This window comes from Trifolium pratense, linkage group LG5, assembly GCF_020283565.1.
Source record: "Trifolium pratense cultivar HEN17-A07 linkage group LG5, ARS_RC_1.1, whole genome shotgun sequence".
In the NCBI taxonomy this organism is placed as follows: domain Eukaryota; kingdom Viridiplantae; phylum Streptophyta; class Magnoliopsida; order Fabales; family Fabaceae; genus Trifolium; species Trifolium pratense.
In genome coordinates this window covers 39,871,225-39,895,680 of record NC_060063.1, presented here as the reverse complement: position 1 = coordinate 39,895,680, position 24,456 = coordinate 39,871,225, and the positions used below count along the sequence as shown (strand labels likewise).

At 33.5% G+C, this 24,456-nt stretch overlaps 2 protein-coding genes and 1 pseudogene across 2 annotated transcripts; 1 reads left to right on the top strand and 2 right to left on the bottom strand.

The window, feature by feature from the left end:
* Positions 1-7,060: 7,060 nt before the first annotated feature.
* On the top strand, positions 7,061-12,850 carry LOC123887181 (condensin-2 complex subunit H2-like). The gene is made up of 11 exons (XM_045936463.1): positions 7,061-7,572; positions 7,671-7,770; positions 9,520-9,629; positions 9,850-9,992; positions 10,073-10,502; positions 10,591-10,769; positions 10,843-10,998; positions 11,103-11,207; positions 11,522-11,623; positions 11,699-11,857; positions 11,991-12,850. The coding sequence occupies exons 1-11, from the start codon at positions 7,392-7,394 to the stop codon at positions 12,573-12,575; spliced, it is 2,250 nt and encodes a 749-aa protein (XP_045792419.1). The 5' UTR covers positions 7,061-7,391; the 3' UTR covers positions 12,576-12,850.
* Positions 12,851-19,294: 6,444 nt separating this feature from the next.
* On the bottom strand, positions 19,295-20,343 carry LOC123886645 (annotated as a pseudogene).
* A 2,423-nt stretch (positions 20,344-22,766) lies between these two features.
* Positions 22,767-24,154, bottom strand: LOC123885655 (RING-H2 finger protein ATL2-like). The gene has a single exon (XM_045934955.1). It carries the CDS (start codon positions 23,850-23,852, stop codon positions 22,953-22,955), a length of 900 nt encoding a protein of 299 aa, XP_045790911.1. The 5' UTR covers positions 23,853-24,154; the 3' UTR covers positions 22,767-22,952.
* Positions 24,155-24,456: the final 302 nt, after the last annotated feature.

Genomic DNA, 24,456 nt, shown 5'->3' with positions numbered 1-24,456 from the left:
TGCTGTTGGGTAGGCGTAATATATAACGGAGAGCTCTATACTGCAAATGCAGGAGACTCTTGAGCAGTGTTGGGTAGACTGGACGAGGCTACAAAAGAGATTAAAGCGGTTCAACTATCCTATGAGCACAATGATAGCCTAGAATCTGTCAGAGAGGAGCTACGCTTATTGCATCCCGATGATCCATAAATCGTACTGATGAAGCACACGGTCTGGCGCATGAAGGGTCTCATTCATGTGATGATTTTAGAAGCTTTATCTCATGTTTCATTTTTCTCTTTGCACACATGCACACATTCAATGCTTGTGTTAGTGTTTTTTAAAAACTGTAATTCCTAATTCTGAGTTGATGCACATGTTGGAGGTCTGTGTTCATGAATGTCTTTGAAATCAGAGTTGTGTTGTTAAAAAACATAAGCATTAAAAGGTGACAGAATAATGAAGATGTAGTTTATCTAGATAATTGGATACTTCAAGTATTTATGACAGCTGGTTTTACTCTCTTTTTTATCTCATAAAGGTTGCTTTTACATTATTACACACTGAAGTATATTGCTCAATATTGTGTGCAGTTCATGCCTTCTTGAGCCTAAGCAGGTAAAACCCAATTGGCTTTCCTTTACATGTGCGACCAGATTTTTTTTTTCTTCATTGCTTCAAGTATTTGATAACATCATTCGCCATTTAGTAACTTTTATATTGTTATTTTAGGACACATTTCCAAATTATGCATATACTGTATTTGGGTCTTCATCTACCTTTGTTTTACCTCATCCTTTGATAATGTATATTGTGCTTTTTTAATTTTTTCACTGTCTTTGAATTGAAAATAGAACCAATTCTCAGCAATGATGGTCTATACACCCATGGAAACAAAGTAGATGGTTCCATGATTCTTTCGGTAGGTAGAACTAGCAAGATATATATATATATATATATATATATATATATATATATATATATATATATATATATATATATATATATATATATAGGCTAGGATGATTTCATATCATGCTACCATTTAGACATATCTTTTGTTTCCTTTTCTTTTTTTAAAACATGATTTGTAAATATTTCTCTATTTGTGCAACCTTGACTATTTTTTCAGAGATATGCAATAACTTATTCTATCCATGACTCAATTTTAGATTTTAATGTCATTTTAGATTTTACTGTTATTGTTTTTCAAGTTCAATGCAAAGGGTTCGCCGATGTTATTTTCAAATACATTCAAGCTTGATGAGGAATTCATTTTTGGTCTATTGTTCCTATATGTTAGTATATATGTATATAGTGTTTGTGGTATTATTAAGTGGTTGATTGATGTCACTGGATTTACCCTTTGTGAAGTTGTTTTTCCTATCGAAGTATATAAGTGATAATATATGAAAACTACATATTGGAATGTCTCAACATATATTATTATTTATTATTTATCAATAATAAAATAGCTCATTTCTCACTTTCTTTTTTAAATAAGGATCATGTCTCACTTCAATTGAATAATATACTAGACTTTAATCACTTGGTTTGAGGCAACAATAAACACCCAAATACAAAGTTAGCATTTTAGAGTTCATGATTTTCAACTTTGTCAAAAAGTTGTTCAAGTATTACTGAAATTTTTGTATTATCTACCAAAGGGCATTGACAAGTGGGCCATTAAAAATTTGTGAATGTAATTTTTTAAAAAAAACTTTCATTTGTCCATTTTTTTTTTGAAGGAATTTGTCCATGTTCTTTGTTCATTAGAAAAAATGAAACCAATATTTTTGAAACGATGTTTTTGTTCAAATGAATTCAAGAATTTCAAAATTGCATATGATAATGAGGATTAAACAATAGGAAGATGAAATTATTTGCAAAAAAAAAAAAGGAAGATGAAATTAAAAAATTTAAATAAGACCATATATTGATATAACAAAGATGCATGAATTATTCAAATATACATATTTTAAACACCGTTGATAATATATTTTTTTTATTTGGTATTAACCTTGTGTTGTTTTTTGTTTTGAAATATATCTACCAAACAATAGTATGTGTAATATCATAATAATTATTTGAGCATTATAAATTCACTAATATATTTTTTATTTGTAGTTGAAGTTTCAGACAATTATTATTTGAATTGTGTTAAGTTTTTTTTATAATTAAACTTAATTTAAACGTATATTTGATCTCTATATTTTCATCAAAGTAAAATTTACGTTATCCGTTCTAAAATTGATATTTTGGGTCCAAATTAAATTTTATTTGGAAATTTAAGTTTTATTTTTTTGTCAAAGAGTTATTATTTATTTATACACATTTTAATTTGTATGCAAATGAAAAATTGACATTTTTAAAGACAAAATTATTTAGTGACTTATTAAGAAGTTTTTTATTTGATAATTATGAAAAATTTAACATTAAAATGTTTATTTTTGTAGTCTCATTTTTACCCGTGCTTGGCACGGGTTCGGACACTAGTTATTGTAATGTCCTACTTTATTGACAAAATCTGTTGTGTGAGGAGATGTGAATCATCGTAATATTTTATATTATAAGCTTGTATACACAAGTAAATCATAAACCCTAATTTGTTTTCCATGTTTTCCTTCCATTTTATCTTGCAATTTTTATTAAAAATTAATACAATTTTGTTTTGACTAGGATTCAAACCCGCAACCCTTCAGTGCAAAGCAATATTTCTAACCATTATGGCAAGTATATCAATTGTGATTAAAATTATGTGCAATAATTGATAAGCACCATCAATTTTAAAAGTATATCATATCAAAATTATTGTTGACTATATTATTCATCGCGAAATATTTTTATGTCTTTCCTGATCAATGATTTTTTTTTCTACCGGATCATAAATTTAGAGAATAATTATCATGTGAGATTTGGAAAGTTATTATCACGTGTGATTTGGAAAGTTATATATATATATATTCTTATACTATAACACCTTCAACAATATTGAAATCTATTAAAAAAAAACATCTTTCACATTTCAATGTCTCATGTAACCTTGCTTATATCACTTTTTAAATTATTTATTATGCAATTTATTAAATTGTAGTTTTTTAAAATTGGAAAAAGAATTTTGTCAAAAAAAAAAAATAGAAAAAGAATTGATATTTTTTATAAATACCCTTTATTTTTACGTTAATGTATCCAAACATAAATCAATTCTGTTTAACTTACTTTTAACCAAAATCAAATCTATCAAACTCAATTCTGCTAAATTAATTTTTTTTGCAATACAACCAAACACAACCATAGTCATGTCACTAATCACATTCATTATTTTGATTTTAACATTGCAGATTTAATATTAACCGATGATCAATTGATGCAATATGCACTAGCAGATATTGAGATTATGTTACGTAGTTGTCGGAAGAGTTTAAAAGATTATCCTCCAATGCCTAGAGCAGACACATCATTAGTTCCTCATATACAAAATAGTTTACTACACGACGAATTGAATTATAACAGACAATCATTAGCTGAGGAACATGTTAGATTGATGTCAACTATGACTTCAGAGCAACATAAAGTATATGACACAATCATGACAAGAGTTAATGAAAACAAACCTGGTGTGTTTTTTCTTTATGGTTATGGCGGTACAGGGAAGACATTTATCTGGAGGGCCATGTCAGCCGCATTACACTCAAAAGGTGAGATAGTTTTAACAGTTGCCTCAAGTGGGATCGCTGCATTGCTTATACCTGGCGGTAGAACAACACATTCAAGGTTTTGTATTCCTCTAAATGTTGAGGAATTTTCAACATGTACCATAGTTCCTAAAAGCCTTTTGGCGCTATTAATACAAAAAGCAAGGCTCATTATATGGGATGAAGCACCAATGATGAACAAACACTTTTTCGAAGCTGCTGATCGAACTTTAAAAGATATTCTCAAGTTTGTTGATGAAAAAATAAACACATTCCCTTCGGTGGAAAATTTGTTGTTTTTGGCGGAGATTTTAGACAAATTCTACCAGTAATATCCAAAGGTACAGAGCCAGAAGTTGCTCATGCTACTATTAATTCTTCGGTTCTTTGGAATTTATTTATGCACTACCGCGTGGCTTATGTGACATGTAAATCGCACTACCTCCATTGAAACCTGCAATATTAAAGAAAAATAATAATTTATTTTTTATTAAAATAGGTTATTGATCATCTCTGAATATGAGATATGAAATTCTGAATAAGAAACTTATAGTGAGTCGTTGATTGTGGATTGTTGACAGTTTTACCACGTGAATGAGGAAGTGGTACATCCACACACTCCAACGATCAAGTCAATAGGTGTCAAATGTGAGAAGTATTTAGGGTCTAATAAGACCTACCTTACCTAGCCAGTAAGACAAATTTATACTAGGAGGAGAATAAGTGTTTAGAGGAACTTTCTCTTGACCACATGTATGTGACAGGTGTTGATTGATGACTAGTCGACAGAATCTGGCGGCCCGCGTCACGTCAGGTGGTAATCGCATATCTTTTAGGGCGTGTGTTAGCACATGGTCTGCCCAACTAAGTAGGATTCAGTTAATCCGATCCATCTTCCAAATGGGTATTGGCCTACACTAACAATTATATTATTTTGTTTTAAGTATTATTAGTTTATTTATTTTCATAATAATTTCAATAATAGTTATTGAAATTACGTTTATTGGAGGTGGCTGTGACAGACGTTTGTTAGATTGGTGATCAAATGTGTTCTGAGTGGTGGTCAAAAGTGGTTAAAAGGTGATTAAAGTGGCGATCTTTAGTTGTTGGAGTAGTGTTTCATGATGATTAGAGTTTTGATCATTTGTGGTCGAAGTGGTATTAAGGTTTAAATAAAAAATAATGCTTCTTATTACGAAACGGAATACAAGAATGAATCGTGACCCTTGAATTAATATCCCACGTGCAACGTGATTTCCGCTCACTCCCAATATTATCCGTTTCTTCTTTTTTATTTTTTCTTAAAGTGTATTTCTTGCGTTTCATTAGCAAATCTTTTTTAATAAATAGCAAAGCTCTTAAATAAAACAAGAATTATAAGAGATATATTTGTGGTTTGAAATTTATGTAAAAATTATTTTCACATTAACTAAAAAATCAATTCAATTAGATTTGATTCAAACATATTTTTATTTTAAATTCTATATAAAAAAATATATTTTCATTTTAAATTTAACTAACATTAACTAAAAAATCAATTCAATTTTTTTTTTGACAAAAAAAAATCAATTCAATTAGAAACCTGGTTATGTAGTTACTTTTTTATCGGTCTGTGTTCGTCTTGTGCAAAGATCTGATTAATAATATATTCGCTGTTCAAAGAAAATTCAATTAGATATTATTCAAACATATTTTTATTTTAAATTGGCTAAATTGTACTTTTGGTCCTCTAAGTTTCAGAAACTTGCAATTTTGGCCCCTTATGTTTCAAAATAGCACTTTTGGCCCCCTAAATTTCAAAAAGTTGCGATTTTGACCCCTTATGTTTTAAAATAGCATTTTTGGCCCTCTAAGTTTTAGAAAGTTGCAATTTTGACCCCCTATATTTCAAAATAGCACTTTTGACCCCCTATCTTTACCCTTTTTGCAAAAAGTCAATTTGACCAAGTCAAAGTTGATGTGACATAATAATATATAAACCTGTTAAGCATAAACTGCAGAGGCAAAATAACATAATTAAAATGACATAACAAGTCAAACTTATTACATATAAGAAATTACATTCAAAATAGAAGTTCAAGACACTTTTCTAAATCAAAATGACATAACAAATCAAGTCATCACATATAAGAAGTCATTACATAATCAAAATAACATAATCAAAATGACATAATAAAAAGCACGAAGGGTTTCCAATTTCCATTGTTTCCTATTTTTGGATTTGGGATCAGGGACGGACATAAGGGGGGGCAAGTAGGGGCTGAGGCCCCCCCTCTTGTCGTATTTTTTTTCTTCATATATTTGTGCTATATACTTGTGCTTGATACATATGTGCACATATATTGATATTTGAGAGATGTGTTTATAGATTAGTAACTATCGTTTGGTGCAAAACATGTACCCACAACATAGTAATTGTAACAATTTACTTTAAAATATTTTGATTATATATATTATACACTACTAAAGTCCAAATTTAATTAAGTTAGTTTTGATTGTTTGCTACAAGTGAGAGATTATTTTCTGCTATGAAGATTGTGAAAAATAGGTTGAGAAACAAGATAAAAAATGAATTTCAAACTAACTATGTGATTACTTACACCGAGAGAAGAATTGCTAAAAAAATTAATACAAACTCAGTTGTTGATGAATTTTATGATATAGAGCAATGTCGTGTACAATTTAGATAAACAATGTGATGTATTTTTTATTTTTTATTGAGTATATTTAAATACTATTATAATTATTATTTATTTAATATTTATTATTTAGTTATTCCGGCCCCCCGTTTTATAGATTCCTAGATCCGTCCCTGTTTGGGATTAGGTTATTTTTTTTACGTATAGTGAGAAATCCTTTTGAATAAACGTCACGAAGGATTAGGTTAATTCTTTAGGATTTGAGATTATATATGTGTTAGTGAAAAAATAAATTTAAAGCACGTGACTTCTTCCTTTCCTTTTATTTTTTTATTCTTTTAGTTTTTTTAATTATAAGATGACAAAAAAATGCTGACGTGGCAGCTGAGTCACTTAAGTGACTTGCCACATCAACTTTGACTCGATCAAAATTGACCTTTTGCAAAAGGGGTGAAGATAGGGGTCAAAAGTGCTATTTTGAAACATAGGTGGCCAAAATCGCAACTACTGAAACTTAGGGGGCCAAAATTGCTATTTTGAAACATAGGGGGACAAAATCGCAACTTTCTGAAACTTAAGGGGCTAGAAGTGCTATTTTGAAACATAAGGGGCCAAAATTGCAAGTTTCTAAAACTTAGGGGGCTAAAAGTGCAATTTAACCTTTTAAATTTAACTAAAAAGAACAAAAAAACAACAAGATTCAACACCACAACATAAGTGTAGGCCAGGCCTAGGGTTTGGCCCAAACTTAGATTTGATTTTTGATTGAGGAGCGGGAAAAACATTTCCAATTCATTTCAATCTCTCTCTCTCTCTCTCTCTCTCTCTCTCTCTCTCTCTCGATCCAGACTCTCTCTGCCATAGCTACTCCTTCTCTATGCGCTTCAAATCATCAAACTTCAAACTTTTCACCAACCCAGTTATCCTTTCTCGGCGAATTTCAAAACCCAATTTTTCATTTTCAGATATATTCAACCCTTCGCCAGAACGTTGAAACCCTAGGATTTTCCCCCTTTTCTTAGGGTATTGAAAATTGATGAAATTACTATGATTTTCGTTGCGAATTTGTCTACTGAAGATGACTAAAGATACACCGGAATCGAGTGGAGGAGCATTTCATACGGTTCATGCAGAGCGTGATTTACAATCCAATTGGGAAGTTGACCTAGCAAAGAAACTTGAAGAGTATTTGCTTAAAATATGCTCTGGTGAAATCATCGGTGAAGATGAAGGAAGCATTCATGTGAATTTTGCTGAAGGTTTGGTTCATTTGACTCGTTTTTCTATTGAAAGTTTACTTTTTTTATTTATTTGGATTTGTGTTCAACTGATATAGCTGTTTCTGGGTAATTTGTAGCTGCTCTGCTTCTTCAGGGTTCGATTCAAGTGTATAGTCGAAAGGTTGAATATCTCTACAACTTGGTGTTGCGTACTTTGGAGTTCCTTTCTCATAAAAGGTTTGATTTTTGAGATAAAGTTTCAGCATTTTTATTTGCATTTTTTAGTATTTGGATTGGGGGTGGGGGGGGTGGGGGGTTGGGGGGTGGGGTTAGATTAGAATGAAGGGGATAAGTCAAATTTGCATTTTCTGTTTTAATAACATTGGCAGAATTACCTCCTATTGACGGTGGTGAAAGTTGTCGTTTTCGTGTTAATTGATGTATAAAGTATCACACAAATTCAGATCAGACTTAAATACAAATTCTAGCCATCTTCACTATGTGGGCTCAACTAATAGCTCATTGATCTATGAGGAAACTGATTTATTTTTAAAAGTATTTAGGTATTAGGTATATGAGACATGAATAAGTTACCCTTCAAAGTAGGTAGTGTAATTAACTTGAAAGATTTGTGCATGGTTATTACTAAGTTACCGTTCTGTATATTTATTCAATGTTGATATTTCATATTCCAATGTAAACTTGTAGTATTTATTAGGGATTTATTTCGAAAAAGAGTAATAAATGCATATAAAATTTGCCAAGGGTCTTATATTTAGGAAGAAAAAAAGTTCCAAAAGGGCCTTATAATATAGGAACAGAGTCATTTTTATAGTTACATTACGTAGATTGCTTTTGTAAGGGCACAGATATTGCAAATTTTGTTGAGATATTTTCTAAAGATTTGGTCGGAAACAAATGATAAAAGTAAATTTTCAAAACCTGACTGATGCTATTCAGTTTTTCATCCGGAAGATTTGTTTAAAATATCAATGTGTTTCCTTCTTAATAGTGAATCATAATGTTGAATAAGAATGGGAGAATTGACATGAAACCCCTATGCAATCTGAAGCAGCTAATTTGCAATATATAGTAAACATAGTTTCAATAATAATAAGAAATGGTCTATGTAGATTTCACATATGAAGATTCACTTGTACTGTAGCTTTCTAAGGGAACAACAATAGTTTATGTGGCACAGATTACTCTTTTGTTAGCTAGTAAACTTGTCACTTGTTATCTTGAGATTACATTTATCAGAATTGTCATTAACAAAATGTAGGAGTGTCAACTATAGACTCTAGTTATAGTTTAGTTCTTATGATATACTAGAGTAACAATATCTATTAACGTTTTGTGCTGCTTCGTCTAGTTCTTATTTTCAGTTTAACTTGCTCTCTAAATACTCACTTTGATAGAACCTTTTTATTCTGCTAGAGATATAAAATCAATAATGTAACTTTACATATCGTTTTAAGGTTTTGTAAGTTGAATCCATGACAAGGTATTAGACTATTAGGTCACTAGGACCAAGTTATCAACAGTTCAATCTTTTCATCTCCATTCTACATTTAAAATGTTGAATTTCAGCACAATGTAAGTGAGTTGCTGTATTTTCCAGATTTCAAGCCCAGTGTGCTATTGCATGAAGTGTCATGTTAACGATATAAAACCAAATATGTGAGAGTTGGTAACTGACACTTGCTAGATTTAACTACATATTTAAACCAAGTGACATGAAATAAGTAGTAATAATCTGTTCTAACTAATTTTTCATTTTTTTTTGGTCGGGTAGCCTAGTGGCTAGAAATTCCACCTTAAAGGCGGATAAGTGGAGTGTCTGCGATCCGAACCCCAGCTCCTGCATTTATAACGCTATGTCCCTACCAATTGAGCTATGCTCACAGGGACAACTAATTTTTCATTTTAGTTTATGTAAACTGTACGTACAGAACCATTAATTCGGGCTAATGTTTCATTTGGCAGACAGGCAGATCAGGTAGATGGGGAACCAGTCCAGCCTGAAGATGCTGGCCCATCTGCTGTTGCTGCTGATGAAGAAAATGATCATTTCTGGGGCTTTGATGACATCCCAGGTATCTATTTATACGAAAATTATTTGACTAAATGATCAGACCAGAGTCGTGACATTAAGGGACTTATTATCAACATGATTATCAACATGTATACTAATTAATATGTTTATTTAGCTTTATTTGGTTTTGTATTACAAGTACAACAATTTCAATTAAGGTTGTTTAAGATGATTTAACTTTGTCTCATATATTACGTCTTATCTTTTTTGCTGTATTGCAGTTGATGAAAAGAATTCATTGGATAGTTCAACAGGCAAAGATGTGAATTTGGATCAATTCATAAAACCCCCTGCAAATCTAGTTGTTCTTGAAGGCGATTGCTTGGATACTGGTGGTGATGGAGGGGAATTGGAGTCTTATCTGGTATCTTTATTGCTAGCAGCTGTTAACATGTTGGTGTTTTGTATAATTTCAGTGCCTAATGATATGATGAATTGTTGCAGCTGTCCACCACTGACTTGTACCAGGATTTTATTTTATTGGACACATCCGATGCTGTTGCAGTTCATGAGTTTATGAAGAGCCAGAATGCTGGTACGACACATTGTGGTACTAATAGAGCAACTTCAATTCGTAAAAGCTTTCTTTCTCCTAGACGTTCTGGTGGAAGTGCTCATAAATCAGTTGCAAAGAGTCAGCGTGCTAATTCCATGTTCTCTCCTAAAAAATTTAGTTTTGAAGACAAAGATGCTCGGCCCAGTTCTCCGGCCTCTGCTGGTTTCGATAACAGTAACTTTGGACCTAATATGGATGATGGATTTGATGCACCAATGGATGCAGACAATTCTGATGCAGATGATGATGATGATGATCCATGGATACCATTGAATCCTCATGAACCAGGAAACTTGAGAGTGAAGCCCTTTCGAAAAGGTTCCTGTTGCCCCATTTTTACCATCAATTTTCCTTAATTTAATTGTATAACTTACCTATGTTCTGTTTCCTTTTGTTGTCCCGGCAGTGAAAGCTTCAAAAAAGGTTAGAATCAATGTTAGACCTCGAGTATCTATGACCACCTTGTTTCCACTTGCAAAGTTGCATGGTCCTATCAGTCCAGAGCTCACGAAAATGTGGGAGATGCGACGTTGTGCCCATCAACGACAAAAGGATTCTCAATCTTCTCCACCATTATATGAGAAGGTACTTATTGACCGATTCTCTCATAGTCAATATATGACTCTTCATTGTTTATAATGTGATATGTTAATTGCAGCTGAGGCAATCTCTTATTAACGGGGAAAATGAAACTGATGAACCATTTCTCAACACTGAAGATGACAATGTCAACGAATTTGATAATGGAAATCCCGATTTTGATATGCCTGGCAATGACTTCATGGATGAAGATCCACACCCTTTCAATAATGAGGTTGAGCTAGAAGACCAGTTACTTGGTTGTTTATATATATATATAACATTGCATCATGACAGCTTCTATTATATGCTTATGAGCTTATCTACTTGAATTAACAGCATGAAGTTGATGATGTTCATGCTCATGCTGATGCTGATGAAGCTGTAGATCTTGAATTTCCAGATTCTCAGACAAGTTTGGAAGATCTCTGCCGCTCTCATCTGGTAAGAGCACCATTCTATTTGATTTTTTGGATATATAAGTGGTTGCTTATGAATTGTAGAAATATGCTATCTATAGGCTTTTGTCACCCCCGCTTTCTTCCGTGTTCACAATTTCTCACAAAACCCTTTTTCACCGAGAAAAAAATAATCCTTTATATGAGTTTGGTTGTTTTGATAAGAGACACAAATGGTAAATCACTTTTTTATTGTTGCCTTGCGGCCTCATCTTTGCATTGTCTGATTTCCTTACAGTGTATCTTTTACTAAAATGTTTCCTTATCTTACATGATTGATAATCATGGTTCCTCATATAGAATGCTCTCCTAGCTAGCATAGCTGAAACTGAGAAGCAAACAGAAATGGCTGCCAGGATTTCAACATGGAAACAAAGAATTGAGCACAACTTAGAAGAACAGGTGAATTTCATTTTTGGGTGTGCTTTCTCTATCTTTTTTGGTCCTTAAATTGAACGAAGTATTTTTGCATGATAGGAATCACACCCACCGTTTGATATCCGAGACTACGGTGAAAGAATTCTTGGCAAACTATCCCTTGAAGAAAGCAGTAGTAGTGTCATGCCCTTTTCTAATTTGGTCGTGGGACAAGTAAAGTACGACGTTTCCCGAAGTTTCTCTTCACTTCTTCAATTGGTAAGTCCTGTATAAGCAGTGTTGACCGTTGAGTGCGTTCTCAAATTTTTAATTCATATGTAAGAGTTGTATTAGTTGGAAGGTCAATGAATTTTTTACTTCGATTTGTAATGTGAATTACACAAATTTCCAGGTGAACAATGGAGAAGTTGATTTACAAAGACACGATGTCGCTGGTGAGTCTTTTTGTTACACATCTGTTAATCCTTTTCATGTTAAGCTCCTAAAGCATCACAAGACAAAGGAGGTTACGAAGCAGTTTGGTATAGCGAAAAAGCGAGCAAAGTCTCCAATAAAAAAACCGTCTCCAAACGGTGAGAAAAAAACTAGAAGAGAAAAATCTCCAACAAAAAGACCGTCTCCGAAAGATGAAAAGAAGAAAACTAGACGAGAAAAGTCTCCCATCAGTTCATCTTCTAGGAATCATCGATCGACATGGTTATCATCACCTACCAATACCAGGTCATCTTCTCAGAAACATGGACCAACAGGTCTATCATCAACTACCATTACCAGTTCATCTTCTCGGAAACATGGACCGACAGGGTTAACATCACCTACAATTAACAATTCATCTTCTCGGAAACATGGACCGACAGGGTTAGCATCACCTACCAATTGTAAGTTTTCTGTAAACCTTGGAAAAGAGAGTACTATGAAGTTCTCTCCTGCATCCAAGAGACGGCGTAGATCACCATTTATCGAGTCAGTTAATTAACGTACATTCAGCAGAGTGACACTGACATTAACAGCAGCTTATTCCATTCAGCATGAAATGATTTAATGATTTAATTCAAGACATTTGCTGAATGTCTTACTCCCTTGGTTAATTTGTGTAGTCATTAGAGTCCTAGTTTTCACTAAATAGCAATTTTTCATAATTTCAACCTTGTATCATTATTGTTATTTTCCAAAGTAGTAACATATTTTGATGTAATGATATAATCTTGTAACACTATGCATTCTTATTAATGTACGTAATAATTTCCCTCATGCTCATTTTCATGGTGTTGCTAAAATCATGTTATTGCAAGTCTAATCAAACATTTGTTTAGGATTTCAAATATGTGAACCGTTCAAATTATAAGTGATTTTCTTTTCTTTTAATATTTTTTTAACCAAATAAACATAATGCATTTCATTAATTATCAAAAGTTCAATACATGAAGGAATAATCTCAAATCAAATCTTTCATAAAGTATGAGCAACCAAATTCACTCGTCTCCTAATAAATTTAACTTCAAAGTCTACACATGATGACATTACAAGAATAATATCATTAGCGATTGAAGGAAACTATGAATTGTCTCACCGCTTTGTACGAATGACTTCAACCAACACTTGAGAATCACTTTCGATTTGGACTCGTTCAAAACATTTATGCTTAGCTTCATTTATGGCTTGCAATACTGCTCATGCTTCACCCTCCTCAGTTGATTAAGCCAGTTGCAGCCATTGTGAGTCCAATAGTAACCTCACCAAAATTATTATCAAATCAAGCACCCATTGTTGTCCTTCCCGAGCCGACAAAAAACGCTGCATTGCATTTTAACCATTAGGAGACTTTTTCCACCAACCCGTGCTTAAAAGCAAGACATTATGATCATCAATTCATCATTACTTCGCATCTTATGAACAACAAATATAGTTAAAGACTTCTATATCAAAACATGTATTAATATATAAGGATGATAAAGAGATAAACAAAAAATAGGAGGGGAACTAGGCCAAAACCTCCCTAAATATTTACCACCTAAAAAAAGGGTTTTGCTAAATCTATTGGCATCAAAGTTATCCTAATAACTTGAGGTATATCATTTAGGCTTTGTTTGAATCACAAAAGAAAGTGAAAGGAAAGAAAGTAAGAGGAAAGATAGTTAAAGGAACGAAAGTGAGAAGAAAGTGAGAAGAAAGTGAAAGGAAATTACAATCATACCCCTACAATCATGCCTAAAAAACTTTAAAAAAATTCAACAACCTTGCAAACTTATATTTTATTTTATTTGAGGGTACATTTGTCGATTTATATTTATATATCTTTCTTTCTCTCACTTTCTATTCACTTTCACTTCTACCAAACAACTAAAAAATCATCATTTTCTTTTCATTTTCTACTCACTTTCATTCCTCTAACATTCTTTCCTCTTACTTTCTTTTCTTTCACTTTCTTTTCCAATCCAAACATAGTGTTAGGGTAAGACCAACATTTGCTAAGCATTAGTACAACAATTCTCCTCTTTAAAAATATGTGAAACAAACTAAGACTCTGACATAGACCTCACATATCTTCTATTAAATGAAACTCGAGAGTAGTATCATCAAGTAAGGTTGCAAGCCGACACAATAAGTCAACAACAAAGCAACGTACTCAAATGTTTTTAACCTAGTAACATGTTTTTGACGAAAACCTAGTAACATGACATGACATACGATTTTTACAAATAAAAATACAGTAGTACTCCGTACTTTAAAACGTGTGGGGTCTGGAGAACAAATTTGCGCGCTATTATTTGGTACTATATTAACGACAGTCTACGATTAAGAAAAACAGATTTTCATGGTTAAATTGTCGGGTTCAGATTCAATAAGTACTCAGTTGAGTTGTTATATTGACAAAGGCTACAATACATATATTGTAGCCTTTTTTGAAAGGCTACAATATATGTATTGTAGCCTTTGTCAATATCAAATAATGTATGTTAAGTTCTTCACTTTATTTTATAAGTCATGTCATGTGCTGACTTAATTTAATCAAACATAATAAATTAACATAATTGCTTTTTCAAAAGAAAATAAATTAACATAATTTTGTCAAAAAATAAAATAAAAATCAATTAACATAAGACAACATGATACAAACTCAAAAGTTTAGTCTAATGGAGTAATGGTAAAAAGATAAGTCTCAGATTCATGAGATTATGTGTTTGAGTCCCGTTAATGTTCTTGAAGGTCTCAAAAGTTTAGTCTAATGGAGTAATTGCATACGATTTTTATAAAGAAAAATACAGTAGTACTCCGTACTTTAAAACGTGTGGGGTCTGGAGAACAAATTTACGCGCTATTATTTGGTACTATATTAACGACAATCTACGATTAAGGAAAACATATTTTCATGGTTAAATTGTCGGGTTCAGATTCAATAAGTACTCAGTTGAGTTGTTGTATATGTATTGTAGCCTTTGTCAATATCAAATAATGTATGTTAAGTTCTTCACTTTGTTTTATAAATCATGTCATGTGCTGACTTAATTTAATCAAACATAATAAATTAACATAATTTTGTCAAAAAAATAAAATAAAATCAATTAACATAAGACAACATGATACAAACTCAAAAGTTTAGTCTAATGGAGTAATGGTAAAAAGATAAGTCTTAGATTCATGAGATTATGTGTTTGAGTCCCGTTAATGTTCTTGAAGGTAAATATAATAATCTTTGTTCTAAGAACCACGAAGTTTTCTCCGTCTTGAATTAGACATCATCTCTTTATTCTAAATTTTAGCATTCCAAAAAAAAAAAAAAAATGATATGATCGATACAAAAATTAGGGTGCTACAATGATTTTTTGACAGAAGTGCTACAATGATCATATTACATATATGTCTCATATCACTGAATTAAGTGATAATGATCTAACCTGTTGATCAGAAAGGTTGAGGCCGGTCCGTTGAGCAAGCTTTCACACCGAAGGGGGGGGTTTGTACCTGCAGGTGCTCCGATGCCTAAGTCAGCAAGAGAACAAGAGATACAAAAGAAGAGAGAGAAAGTATAGTGAGAATGAATCAGAATACCTGGCTCTCCTGTCTAGGAGAGCTTATATAGTGCCCCCAGCGCTGGGCCAAAGGTTGGCCTATTGGGCCGGGATAACTGGCCCAATAGACTCAACTGCCAAGATAGTCCCTGTATCGTAGGGGAAGGCCGTTATTCGCCTCTATCTTGGTTGGAGCCGTTCCACTATTTGCGGGTAAGGGATAAGCTCCGTGACAGCGGTGGTTGGATAAAGGAGCACGTGTTAAACGTGCTGCTTAGCTGTTAAGCTACGGTAGAATGGATCAACATGCATGGATATATGAGCACGTGTTTAACATGCTGCGTACCCAGTATGTCGAGCAGGGCACGTCATTGGCTGACGTGTCGGGGAGGTCTCCCCTTAGTGGGCTATGCCCTAAATGTCGGGCATAAGTGATTGGGCCAGCTCTTGGCCCAGTTCAGAACAGGAGCCCCCCAAGTCGTTGCTCCTAGGCATAGGAGTAATGACTTAAGGTTCAGGCCCGCATGTCGAGGAGATGCTTTCCCCGTCAATCCTAGGAGGCGTTTATAATTCATTGATTATGATTGTTGCTCGTTTGCGCGAGGAGCGCATTTGTATGTTGCTCGTAAATTCCTCGGTGGCATGACGAGGAGGATTTTCCAAGGAGGAGGTTTCCCTTTGCTCGTACTGCGTGCCACGATGTTCGTGGAGGAACTTACGGGGAAGGGTTTTGCCTTCGAGAGTTATTGGCTTTTAGTTCCTCGACGGGTTGTCGAGGAAGTGTTGTGTTAAGTGCATCTTGTTGATGCTGCCTGTTTTTACGGGCACGTTTATTTATGAAGTTTGTTCCAATTGCCCGTGATTTCTATCTGCTCGCAATGTTGAGGAGATATTTGCGTTGTGGATAGCGATGAGTTCCTCGAGAAACGCATCGTTAGTTCGAAGTGACCTGAAAAGACAAACGTTTCGTCTTTTCAAGCCACGTGTGTGGGCTATGAAGAGGTGTGATTATTTCCTTGGGAATAGGCGCTAGTTTCCTCGTTTTACGAGGAGATTTTTCAGCCGTTAGATCAACACGTCTTTTCACTTTCATCAGATTGCATCTTAGCCATTTGATGGTATTAATCTGAGCCGTTGGATTTTGATCAACGGTTGTGATTGGGCAAGGTGCATCATTTCGCGATGCAGGTGCAATACTTGAGGGGTCTATAAATAGAGGGGAAAGAGCTCATTTTTAAAGTTTCACTCTCTCTCTTGTTTTGCGCTGCTGTTGCTGTTGATTTGCGTTGTTGTTGTTGATTTGCTCCATCTTCAGGGTTCTCCTTTATAGTCTTCATTTTCACTCAAAGGCTCATTTTTCTTTGAATCAGGTAATGTGTTCTACCCCACTTCAATTTCTGTTTTGCTTTTGAATGTGTCAGGGTTTGTGGTTTTGCTATTTAGGAGTTTCATTTTTATACCCATTTTGCTCCTATTGTTTGGGTTTATGTTCTGTACTTTGTGTTTAATCGCTATGCTTAGTGCGATTTAGTGTTTAGTTGTGGTAAGATCACCGTCATATGACGTTTTGTACGTTTTAGCGTTTGAAACTCTGGGTTCTGCGAAGAACACCATGAGTGTTGTTTGAATGATGTTGAATTTTCTGGAAAAATGGGGGATATTGATGCGTTTCTGGAAAATGGTGATGAACACCATGAAGATGATGAACAACATTCATAGATTTCATAGATTTCTGGAATTCTATGTTTTTTGTCGGGGAGGAGATGTTGTTTCCTCTCCCCGTTTATTGTAGCAAAAAGCTAGGTTAGTTGAACCTTGTGTCGGGGAGCTTCTCCCCGTTTTCGCCTTCGCGAATCTTGCGTGTCTTTGCGAATTGTATGAATGTCGGGGACCCTCTCCCCGCTTTTTCTATGAGAAAATGAGTTTGCTGAAACTCTGTGTCGGGGACCTTTCTCCTCGTTATTTCCCACAGACGGCGCCACTGATCTAACCTGTTGATCAGAAAGGTTGAGGCCGGTCCGTTGAGCAAGCTTTCACACCGAAGGGGGGGTTTGTACCTGCAGGTGCCCCGATGCCTAAGTCAGCAAGAGAACAAGAGATACAAAAGAAGAGAGAGAAAGTATAGTGAGAATGAATCAGAATACCTGGCTCTCCTGTCTAGGAGAGCTTATATAGTGCCCCCAGCGCTGGGCCAAAGGTTGGCCTATTGGGCCGGGATAACTGGCCCAATAGACTCAACTGCCAAGATAGTCCCTGTATCGTAGGGGAAGACCGTTATTCGCCTCTATCTTGGTTGGAGCCGTTCCGCTATTTGCGGGTAAGGGATAAGCTCTGTGACAGCGGTGGTTGGATAAAGGAGCACGTGCTAAACGTGTTGCTTAGCTGTTAAGCTACGGTAGAATGGATCAACATGCATGGATATATGAGCACGTGTTTAACATGCTGCGTACCCAGTATGTCGAGCAGGGCACGTCATTGGCTGACGTGTCGGGGAGGTCTCCCCTTAGTGGGCTGTGCCCCAAATGTCGGGCAGAAGTGATTGGGCCAGCTCTTGGCCCAGTTCAGAACAGATAATATGATCATATTGCATATATGTCTTATCTACAAGTTTACATCTGCACCGTTCATTTCTTTTGACTTTATGTGTTGTGATTTTTGTGTCCTTCAATAATGAGTTAAAGATGAAGAAAGAATAAGATTATTTGGGTTAATATTTATTTATTTAAGTTTTTTTTAATTTTATAAACAAAACGTGTAATTTGGGACAAAGAGGGAGAGTGGAGAAGAAGGGTATGTGATAAGGTGCATGAGGTGTATGATAAGATTTAATGGAAATGCAAAATCCAACCTCCCATCTTGCTTTTGAAACTTTGTGCATGGTGCACAAATTTTACATTTTGTGCACCCTAAATGCCACCCTTTTTTATTGCTTGTTAAGATAGAGTGATGATATCAACTATCAATATGAGAAAAGAATAGTTTAGAAAAAAACTAAAATCTCCTTCTCAATTCAACTGCCACAAAAGCAAAAATGAGGGCATAAATGGAATTTGGTCATCTATATATAGAATAGCTTAGCAATCCTAGTTCGAAAGTAAACATATAAAAAAAATACAAAAAGAACACAAGATTGAGATTTGTTGATAAAGTTTGGACATCTATGTCTCCTCCTTAACTGCATTATCTTTCTATTATCTTTAGGATTACAAATTACAACTTGTATATTTTTTGATGTGATTGTTCAATTAACACAATACTTTAACTCTCTACACATTAATTTATTAGTTCATTTTTTTCTTCTTCCCTAATGATATATCTTATATCATTTTTTAGCTTCGTTAATGATGTTTTTCTTGGCTAAATTATGTTAATGTTCTCTATCCAGTCTGAATTGGCAGCATGCGCTTTGCAAAAATCCAAAGCGAAGTTTGAATGTCACGACTATTTTAACCGATCATACTTGTGATCAACCTCAGAGAGAACATGGAAAATAGAACACACATGTGTGTGTTTTATTTGCAAGGTTCTCTCTGAGGTTGATCACAAGTCTGATCGGCTAAAGTAGTTGTGACATCCAAACTTCGCTTTTGATTTTTGCAAAGCACATGCTGCCAATTCAGAAGGGGTGGAGAACATGGACAAAACTTTATTCAAGAAAATGAAACTACAAATGATATAAGATATGTCATTGACAGAAAACTATATTTAAAATTCTCCCCGTTGATCTAGCATCTCCATATTGTGATAAATGTCCATTCTCCCTGCATTTAAACCAAAACTATATTTAAAATTCAACTGACTTTTAACATCTCATCATCAATCCATAGTCAACCACATTATAGAAAAAGTAGAAAGCAAACAATTACCTAATAATCTCAACGGTTAGAAATTGTGTTATTTCCTTGAACAAATCTTCATTGAATGTTGAAAACACTTTCAAATCTTTCGCAAGAATATCAACAGCCGCCACTTTCTCATCTTTGAGGACAAATGAGATCATTTAAACATTAGAAAAACAAACAACCATGAAATATTCCAATACATTACACGAATACTTAAATAAAATCAAGATTGTAATAATGATGATTATGATTAGGGTTTTGAATATTGATTTACAATCGAGATCTGGGCCTCGACATAGTGGTTTTGTGATATTGCAAAAACTACAACGTGATATCAATTGAAACCACATTTGATTGCAATTCTCCACAATATTAGAGATCCATTAGGGTTTTAAATCCAGTTATGCACATGCGATATGGGCCATGACACATTGTCGAAACCGCTATGAAACATCAATTAAGATCACATTTGAATGTGATTTGACAATGAGAGTACTATATATTTAAAATTATGATGATATATATAGATCAAGAACACAACCTGACCACGACTTTGAAAGTGCTTTTGCTTCCTCATCTCAAAGAACATCTTCATGGAGGATCGATTTTCATTCACTTTAGTAAAACCGTTGAGTTACTTCTCACACTCATCTGAATCTCCAACAAGGATTTTCTCATTAAAATACTTCAAATTGAAGTAGAAACCTGATTCATGCTCCATCCTAAATACACACAAAAACAAATTCAATTTAATTTTGTCATTCTAACTACTCACCAGACAATAAAAAAATAAAAATAAAAAAAGTCATTACTTGCGCAATGTTTCCTTCATATTCTTTTCCCGTAGAAATTGAAGATCGAGTAACACCGTTTCTTGGTTCATAGATTCCATTTTTCTAGTTCAAAGTGATGAGATCAAACGACTCTTTAAGAGTAAGAAGAAAAAAAAACAAGTATTCTTTTTAGATTGCTCAACTGAAAAAAATGTTAACTCTTTGATTTGTTTGCTTAGTTTTTTTTTGTTTGTAGAAGAAAACAATTAAATTAAATAAAAAAAAAAAAAAAAAACAATCAGACTCCACAAAACATAAAAGATGTTATGAGATGGTTTTTGTGTGCCAATCTACTATCTATATATAAGAATTTCAATGACCAATATAATTACATTATTATTTTTTTCAACTAATTATAATCAACTTTTTTTATTTTCTTTTTTACTTTCTTTTTTTAACGCATACTTTTTTATTATTTATTATTATAATCAACTAATTATTTATTATTTTCTTTCTTACTTTTCAACTTTTTTACTATTCCTCCGATGTTAAATTTAAGTAAAAAAATAAATTTTTTAGATTCGTTGAATCTGGTCTATATTTTAGACCATATTTATTAATTATTTAATGAATTTCTAAATGAATTTTTTGTTTACATTCAAAAGTCGAGTGAATACTTTTCTCTTTACACATATTCTCTCTCTTACTTTTTTATTTTTTGTTTTTTTTTTCTACTTTTTTATCTCTCTCATACATTTCAATGTTTTTTTTCTCTCTTTCGTTCTTTGACTAAAACTTTTCTTCTTACTCCTCTTTCATTTTCACAATTCAAATTTAAATTGTATCTTTTTCTAATCTATTTATTATCTAATTTATATCATATTCTTTATATTTGAACTCTCATCAAAATATGGGTTCTAACATTTTATCAAGATTTTCTATAGTAACATATTTTGTCATTGTATAGAATTTTAGTAGTTTTCTATATATCGTCATACAATCCGTCATATAATAGTTTTAGTAATTTTTATAAGAAACTTTGACCAATTTTCAAATGATTTAAATGTTCAATTTCACTTATGTCCTTATTTATTATGAATGAGAATATAAAAATAAGTAAGTTAGTTGAATAAAAAGTAATTAAATAAGGGTATACATGGAATAAATTTAAATTTATAAAAGTATTAAATGAAAATAACTATGTTAAATATGTTTCCTTGGTATGTGTAATTTTTTCAAAGTGTTTCTTATAAAAATGACCGGAGGGAGTAATAGATAAGCAATTCAAAATAACCTAATCGTTTTCTCATCTTATTTCATAACAACTTTATTTTCTCGCCATTACTTTTATTTTCTTAGACTATTAATCTTCAACCCATACCAAAGTGAACAAAACATACCATAACAAAAAAAAACATTTTTTTATAGAAAAAGATTAAAATACTGACAAAAATATTACTCATATTCTTTTTTTACAAAATTTCCTTTTTTGACAAAGTCTTAGCTCTTAAGTTTAGAGACATCATATATGAGTAGGAAATTGCTTAATATCACAAAAGTTCATTTCGTGAAAAAATGCGAACAACGTGAATTGGCTAACTCTGACGCATTTTTTCTTCACCTCTTCTTGTTTAACAAAAATAATTAAATAAAAAACAGAGGCAGTCAAATCAATTCACTCTATTGTCAAAAATTCTCAACATGGCTTCATCACCAATTCACCATCTCATCTTTTGTTTCCTCCCATTTATCATTTCCACCGTGCCTCCATCAAACTAGTGAGTGTATGCAACAAATCGGTTCTGCAGAGCTTTTGTTAGAAATTAAATCAAGCATAAACCCAGAAGATCATAGAAGCATGTTGTGTTATACTCTTAGTCATTAATCAAAGATTTGATTGGACCCCATGAGAAAGCAAGAGGCACCGCCCACCTCTTTGCCTCCACCGTTTGCCTTTTGTTAGTAAACTTAATTGTTAAGAATCCAAGCCTATAAATGGCATGTATGATCCATGGTTGTAACATATCAATTTTGTAAATCACAATAGTACTGAAGAAACAAACTCTCTCCATCTCTGTTTTTTTCTTTTTATTTCAAGATTCTTATATCCCACTGATATCAGCTTTTAATTTTAATTTTTCTGAAACAATGAGAACTTTGTAGTAATGAAGGGGAAGTATAGAGCAGTAGTGTTGAATGAGGATGATGGAAGAAGTTATGAAAAACGACCAATATACACATCAAGTGGGTGTAGCAGATAAGTAGAAAGAGAATATTAATCAATAAATTTAATTTGAGTGAAATGAAAAAGCAACATACGCGTGTTACTGTTATTTTCAATCTTCCGTATTTATCGCAAAAGTAAATATTTTGATTGGATACAGGCTCATCGTGAAATTTTCGTGATGCATTCCTTCGCTGGATATAGCATTACTCATATTTGACTTATCTACATTGTACACACCCCCTAGTCCAAAGAACAATAATAATGATAGTTCAATTTTTCTATTGTCCTATTCTACCATGTTTGAAACATAAACAATAAAAAAACAAAACAAATACTATTATATCAACGAATTTGAATTATCTTTGTTGAATTAAAATACACATTCATACTATTCTCTACAATTTTCAACTAATTCTCATATTCACACTCACGCGCCACTCACCGCTTCAAGCACATTCCGTACGTCAGCACTTTCGAGTCAACTCAACTCAATTCACTAACTCACTGAGTCTCAACTCGCTCACCTTGTTCTACTTTTAACTCAGCCACCGAGCTACAACCACCGCCGCCATACGACGAAGGAGAAACACTTCCTTTCCAATCCATACTAAGAATCCTCTTAAACGACAACATCCTACTCATTGGTGAACGAAACGACGACTGAGTCGATGACGGCGAGTCACAACACAACTCGTTCCTCGAAGGTATCTCAATTGTCACACCCGTAAAAGACGGTTTTCTCCTTAACCCAACCGAACTCGAACAAACCTCTTTACCGGTTCGGTTCTCATTCTGATCTTCTAAACCCGAACCGGAACTCGAACTCGACCCACTTTCCGGTTCACAAACATTTATAACAAATTCGGGTCGGGTTTGACATTCCGAAGCGGGTTCCACCGCTGCACGACAAAGTGGACACGTGGAATGAGAATGAAACCACATATCAATACACTCGATATGAAAACTATGTTTACATTTCGGTAAAACCCGACCCGTTTCACCGGATTCAAATTCCGATAAACAAACAGCACATTCCGATGAATTCTCCGGTTGAGTTTTCGGATCATAGAAGAACAAAGGAAGCGAGGCGATAACTGAAGCTTCAAGACCACGTGAAGTAACGACGGAAGAAACCGCGGTGGTTGTTGTTGGATTATCGGTGAAGAAAACTAGCTGAGTACGACGGCGGAGACGGTTACGACGGCGGCGAGATTGCATAAGATACCAACGAGCGTAAACATGGAGACAAAGCATTACAACGATGACGAAGAAGAGAAGAACTATTGCACAGAGCATGATTTTGCCGTTGAGATTGAAACTTTTTGAATTGAAATCGTTAGGTGGGTTTGAGTTTGAATTTTCTTTGTTGAATTTGGGAATTGGGTCTTCGTTTTTCTCCATTTGAAAGGAGGAGGGGGTGTGTGACTGAATGAAAGGGGGTGTAAAGAGTAAAGAGAAAAGAGAAGAAAGAAGGAGGGGTGTGTGAATGAATGGGAGGGGGTGTGAAGAGTAATGAAGAGAAATGAGAAAATGAAGAATAATGAAGGAAGAAGAAAAGATAGGGTTTAATAATAATAGAGAAAATGGAAGATAGAAAAGAGTGTATAGAATAGAAGAAAGAGTGAGGAAGGTTCTTGAGAGTTTCTTAGTGAAGTCTTTGACGGTTGAAACATTGCCATAAAGATATTATGGGAAAATGATTTTACTTGCTTCATACCTGCTTTGTTGTCTACATGGAACAACAAGACACTAATTTTGACGCGGTTTTATTTTCTTTCTAATGTGTTTGTTATGCAAAATAATTGTAATATTATTTTATTTTAATTATAATTAATAGTTCTTGACTCAATTTCATTAATATATATTGTACCAATTTTTTTTATTAATTAATATTCGTAGAAAGGTGAAGTCATCTTTCATGAGCTTATTTTAGTTGACATGACATTGCATTATATATTCGGGAATTGAGTTCATACTTGGTCATTCAATTTATTCACTTTAAAGT

Bases quoted from the DNA above. Each gene is read 5' to 3' on its own strand.
- LOC123887181 (XM_045936463.1), top strand. From the start codon at position 7,392: ATGACTAAAGATACACCGGAATCGAGTGGAGGAGCATTTCATACGGTT. The intron at 10,503-10,590 runs GTTCCTGTTGCC...TTGTCCCGGCAG, and splicing joins AGTGAAGCCCTTTCGAAAAG to TGAAAGCTTCAAAAAAGGTT. The intron at 10,999-11,102 runs GTTGAGCTAGAA...TTGAATTAACAG, and splicing joins CACACCCTTTCAATAATGAG to CATGAAGTTGATGATGTTCA.
- LOC123885655 (XM_045934955.1), bottom strand. From the start codon at position 23,852: ATGGAGAAAAACGAAGACCCAATTCCCAAATTCAACAAAGAAAATTCA.